The following is a 5,067-nucleotide window of genomic DNA, read 5'->3' as shown; positions in this document are numbered from 1 at the left end:
TTTCTCTTACAAAAATACATTTTAAAAATCCAAAATAAACAGTTCATATTATGATCATAATATGATTATTTTGTTCCTCTTTTATCGATTTCAAAAAAACATTGTTTATTTTCCTGCGTCAGAAAAACTCACAGTTTTTATGAAGCAATTATTGAAATATTGAAATGATATTGAAGTTCAAGCCTCGAGTGAGAAAAGTACAACAAACAAGAATAAATCTAAGAAAAGAAGGACGCTGGGACATGTGTCTAAGGACATGGGACGCTGGGACATGTGTCTGAGGACAGAGGACGCTGGGACATGTGTCTAAGGACATGGGACGCTGGGACATCGCCCCTCGTCCCTATGGACATTGTTTAATCTGTCTGTTGTGATTTTGGGCGTTACATAAAGACATATACATACTGGACCAGGTGGACCAGGTGGACAAAGTGGACAAAGTGGACCAGGTGGACAAAGTGGACCAGGTGGACAAAGTGGTTTTGGAGCATTAACTTTACAAAGTCCAAACGGAGGCGATGGGCCCCGGGGCCCGTCTGGTCCAGATTCTTCAGAGTCTGGAGGATGTTTCTTATCGTTGTGTTTTAAGTCTTCTTAAAACGCCCAGTGGGCGGGGCCTAATATCTGACCTCGGAGGACAGTCCAGATGATGGGACAGTGGGACAGTCCAGAGGATGTCTCCCGACACCAATCGTCCAGTTCTGTCTCATTTCAAACCTTTTGTCTGGACTCAAGAACCACATGTTGAAAAGCGTCTGGAGAAAAGCCTTAGGAGCCACGCCCTCTCACCAGTGGCTGTGCGGCTCAGACTCGCTCTGACACAGCTCGGCTCTGATTGGTCGGTTCAGGTGCACGCTGAGCTCTGATGGAACTCTTTATTCTTGTTGTTCTGACTCTGAATCTGCATGAGACGTTTGTGTCCATTTATGAGACGTTTGTGTCCATTTATGAGACGTTTGTGTCCTTTTGCTGCATGTTTAACTTATTGTCCTTTTGAAATAAAGTCCAAGAGATAAAACCTCACAATCTTCTTTATTTGTCCAACTCTAAAGCTGCTCCGGGCCTCGCTGAGGTCCCGGTGCAGTCCAGGTCCTGGTCCTGGTCCAGTCCTGGTCCTGGTCTGGTCCTGGTCCTGGGCCTGGTCCTGGTCCTGGTCCAGTCCTGGTCCTGGTCCGGTCCAGGTCCGGTCCTGGTCCTGGTCCTGGTCCTGGTCCTGGTCCTGGTCTGGTCCTGGTCCTGGTCTGGTCCTGGTCCTGGTCCTGGTCTGGTCCTGGTCTGGTCCTGGTCTGGTCCTGGTCCTGGTCCTGGTCTGGTCCTGGTCTGGTCCTGGTCCTGGTCTGGTCCTGGTCCTGGTCCTGGTCCTGGTCCTGGTCTGGTCCTGGTCCTGGTCTGGTCCTGGTCTGGTCCTGGTCTGGTCCTGGTCCTGGTCTGGTCCTGGTCCTGGTCCAGTCCTGGTCCTGGTCCGGTCCTGGTCCTGGTCTGGTCCTGGTCCTGGTCTGGTCCTGGTCCTGGTCTGGTCCTGGTCCTGGTCCAGTCCTGGTCCTGGTCTGGTCCTGGTCCTGGTCTGGTCCTGGTCTGGTCCTGGTCTGGTCCTGGTCCTGGTCCTGGTCTGGTCCTGGTCCTGGTCCAGTCCTGGTCCTGGTCTGGTCCTGGTCCTGGTCCAGTCCTGGTCCTGGTCTGGTCCTGGTCCTGGTCTGGTCCTGGTCCTGGTCTTGGTCTGGTCCTGGTCCTGGTCTGGTCCTGGTCCTGGTCCTGGTCTGGTCCTGGTCTGGTCCTGGTCTGGTCCTGGTCCTGGTCTGGTCCTGGTCCTGGTCTGGTCCTGGTCTGGTCCTGGTCTGGTCCAGTCCTGGTCCTGGTCTGGTCCTGGTCCTGGTCCTGGTCTGGTCCTGGTCTTGGTCTGGTCCTGGTCTGGTCCTGGTCTGGTCCTGGTCCTGGTCCTGGTCTGGTCCTGGTCCTGGTCCAGTCCTGGTCCTGGTCTGGTCCTGGTCCTGGTCTGGTCCTGGTCCTGGTCTGGTCCTGGTCTGGTCCTGGTCCTGGTCCTGGTCTGGTCCTGGTCCTGGTCCTGGTCCAGTCCTGGTCCTGGTCTGGTCCTGGTCTGGTCCTGGTCTGGTCCTGGTCCTGGTCTGGTCCTGGTCCTGGTCTGGTCCTGGTCCTGGTCCAGTCCTGGTCCTGGTCCGGTCCAGGTCCGGTCCTGGTCCTGGTCCTGGTCCTGGTCTGGTCCTGGTCCTGGGCCTGGTCCTGGTCCTGGTCCAGTCCTGGTCCTGGTCCGGTCCAGGTCCGGTCCTGGTCCTGGTCCTGGTCCTGGTCCTGGTCTGGTCCTGGTCCTGGTCTGGTCTGGTCCTGGTCCTGGTCCTGGTCTGGTCCTGGTCTGGTCCTGGTCTGGTCCTGGTCCTGGTCCTGGTCTGGTCCTGGTCTGGTCCTGGTCCTGGTCTGGTCCTGGTCCTGGTCCAGTCCTGGTCCTGGTCTGGTCCTGGTCCTGGTCTGGTCCTGGTCTGGTCCTGGTCTGGTCCTGGTCCTGGTCTGGTCCTGGTCCTGGTCCAGTCCTGGTCCTGGTCCGGTCCTGGTCCTGGTCTGGTCCTGGTCCTGGTCTGGTCCTGGTCCTGGTCTGGTCCTGGTCCTGGTCCAGTCCTGGTCCTGGTCTGGTCCTGGTCCTGGTCTGGTCCTGGTCTGGTCCTGGTCTGGTCCTGGTCCTGGTCCTGGTCTGGTCCTGGTCCTGGTCCAGTCCTGGTCCTGGTCTGGTCCTGGTCCTGGTCCAGTCCTGGTCCTGGTCTGGTCCTGGTCCTGGTCTGGTCCTGGTCCTGGTCTTGGTCTGGTCCTGGTCCTGGTCTGGTCCTGGTCCTGGTCCTGGTCTGGTCCTGGTCTGGTCCTGGTCTGGTCCTGGTCCTGGTCTGGTCCTGGTCCTGGTCTGGTCCTGGTCTGGTCCTGGTCTGGTCCAGTCCTGGTCCTGGTCTGGTCCTGGTCCTGGTCCTGGTCTGGTCCTGGTCTTGGTCTGGTCCTGGTCTGGTCCTGGTCTGGTCCTGGTCCTGGTCCTGGTCTGGTCCTGGTCCTGGTCCAGTCCTGGTCCTGGTCTGGTCCTGGTCCTGGTCTGGTCCTGGTCCTGGTCTGGTCCTGGTCTGGTCCTGGTCCTGGTCCTGGTCTGGTCCTGGTCCTGGTCCAGTCCTGGTCCTGGTCTGGTCCTGGTCTGGTCCTGGTCTGGTCCTGGTCCTGGTCTGGTCCTGGTCCTGGTCTGGTCCTGGTCCTGGTCCTGGTCTGGTCCTGGTCTGGTCCTGGTCTGGTCCTGGTCTGGTCCTGGTCCTGGTCTGGTCCTGGTCCTGGTCCAGTCCTGGTCCTGGTCTGGTCCTGGTCCTGGTCTGGTCCTGGTCTGGTCCTGGTCCTGGTCTGGTCCTGGTCTGGTCCAGTCCTGGTCCTGGTCTGGTCCTGGTCCTGGTCTGGTCCTGGTCTGGTCCTGGTCTGGTCCAGTCCTGGTCCTGGTCTGGTCCTGGTCCTGGTCTGGTCCTGGTCCTGGTCTTGGTCTGGTCCTGGTCCTGGTCTGGTCCTGGTCCTGGTCTGGTCCTGGTCCTGGTCCTGGTCTTGGTCTGGTCCTGGTCTTGGTCTGGTCCTGGTCTGGTCCTGGTCTGGTCCTGGTCCTGGTCCTGGTCCTGGTCTTGGTCTGGTCCTGGTCTGGTCCTGGTCTGGTCCTGGTCCTGGTCCTGGTCCTGGTCCTGGTCCTGGTCTGGTCCTGGTCCTGGTCTGGTCCTGGTCCTGGTCTGGTCCTGGTCTGGTCCTGGTCTGGTCCTGGTCCTGGTCTTGGTCTGGTCCTGGTCCTGGTCTGGTCCTGGTCCTGGTCTGGTCCTGGTCCTGGTCTGGTACTGGTCCTGGTCTGGTCCTGGTCTGGTCCTGGTCCTGGTCTGGTCCTGGTCTGGTCCAGTCCTGGTCCTGGTCTGGTCCTGGTCCTGGTCTGGTCCTGGTCTGGTCCTGGTCTGGTCCAGTCCTGGTCCTGGTCTGGTCCTGGTCCTGGTCTGGTCCTGGTCCTGGTCTTGGTCTGGTCCTGGTCCTGGTCTGGTCCTGGTCCTGGTCTGGTCCTGGTCTGGTCCTGGTCTGGTCCTGGTCCTGGTCTGGTCCTGGTCCTGGTCTTGGTCTGGTCCTGGTCCTGGTCTGGTCCTGGTCCTGGTCTGGTCCTGGTCCTGGTCCTGGTCTGGTCCTGGTCTGGTCCTGGTCTGGTCCTGGTCCTGTCCCGTGTGTGGTCCTAAATCCGGACAGATCCTTTGAGCAGAGCTGAATGGAGCCGTGACCTGGTGCGCGTCTCGTGCGCGCGCCGTGAACCGTGTCTGATGCGCGTTTGATCCGCGGCTGTTCTCACGTTCCGCCTCCTCCCGCCTTATCCGCGCCTTATCCGCTGATTATGCGCGTATTATGCGCGTATTATGCGCGTATTATGCGCCAATTTGGAGGCTTTGATCCGCCGCTGATCCGCTTTGATCCGCCGTGAGAGCGCGTGAGCCGCTCATTATCCGCGCGCTGCTCATTTCGCGCTCAATTATAAAGACACGCGGCTCGAGCGGAGCGGCCCCGGGCCCGCGCGCGCCTCTGCGGCTCCTGACCGGAGCTCTCAGAGCTCTGACCGGAGCTCTGACCGGAGCTCTGACCGGAGCTCTGACCGGAGCTCTGACCGGAGCACGAGAACGTGCGGCGCGGGATTATCCCGTTATTAACAAGGTTATTATTGTTATTGTGTGATTGACACGCGCGTGTTTATAACATGATCGGCCAAATTAATAATAATCAAATCATGATTATGATTATTACTACAAATAATAATAATTATATTTATTGAATTATATAATTCTTGAACGTAAATAATTTAGATTTTGTCCCGATCTTTCCCTGAAAACAGCGGCTCATTCCGACTTTTCCTTTTTTAAGAAAGAAATAAAACAGACAAAGGCAAAATCTGAGACAAGAATTCTGAATTCTAGTTTAGATCCTGAGGATTAGGACTAAACCAGGACTAAACCAGGTCTAAACCAATTCTAAACCAGGACTAAACCAGGTCTAAACCAGGACTAAACCAGGACTAAACCAGGACTA

The 5,067-nt window shown here is 57.6% G+C and overlaps 1 protein-coding gene across 1 annotated transcript; it reads left to right on the top strand.

Annotated features, from left to right (window-relative positions):
- Nucleotides 1-674: 674 nt before the first annotated feature.
- On the top strand, nt 675-4,716 carry LOC140363679 (uncharacterized). Its single transcript, XM_072450287.1, has 4 exons — nt 675-838; nt 2,162-2,880; nt 3,158-4,053; nt 4,525-4,716. The coding sequence occupies exons 1-4, from the start codon at nt 675-677 to the stop codon at nt 4,714-4,716; spliced, it is 1,971 nt and encodes a 656-aa protein (XP_072306388.1).
- The last annotated feature ends 351 nt before the right edge of the window (nt 4,717-5,067 follow it).

This window comes from Eucyclogobius newberryi, unplaced genomic scaffold, assembly GCF_026437365.1.
Source record: "Eucyclogobius newberryi isolate DKJ021-1_F unplaced genomic scaffold, fEucNew1.0.hap1 SCAF_172, whole genome shotgun sequence".
Lineage (NCBI taxonomy): Eukaryota > Metazoa > Chordata > Actinopteri > Gobiiformes > Gobiidae > Eucyclogobius > Eucyclogobius newberryi.
The sequence above is the reverse complement of the archived record's forward strand: the minus strand, read 5'-3'. Positions and strand labels throughout refer to the sequence as shown.

Coding starts and splice junctions, on each gene's coding strand:
- LOC140363679 (XM_072450287.1), top strand. CDS start 675: ATGTCTCCCGACACCAATCGTCCAGTTCTGTCTCATTTCAAACCTTTT. Junction 839..2,161: donor ACACAGCTCGGCTCTGATTG/GTCGGTTCAGGT, acceptor GTCCTGGTCCAG/TCCTGGTCCTGGTCCGGTCC. Junction 2,881..3,157: donor CTGGTCCTGGTCTGGTCCTG/GTCCTGGTCTGG, acceptor GTCCTGGTCCAG/TCCTGGTCCTGGTCTGGTCC.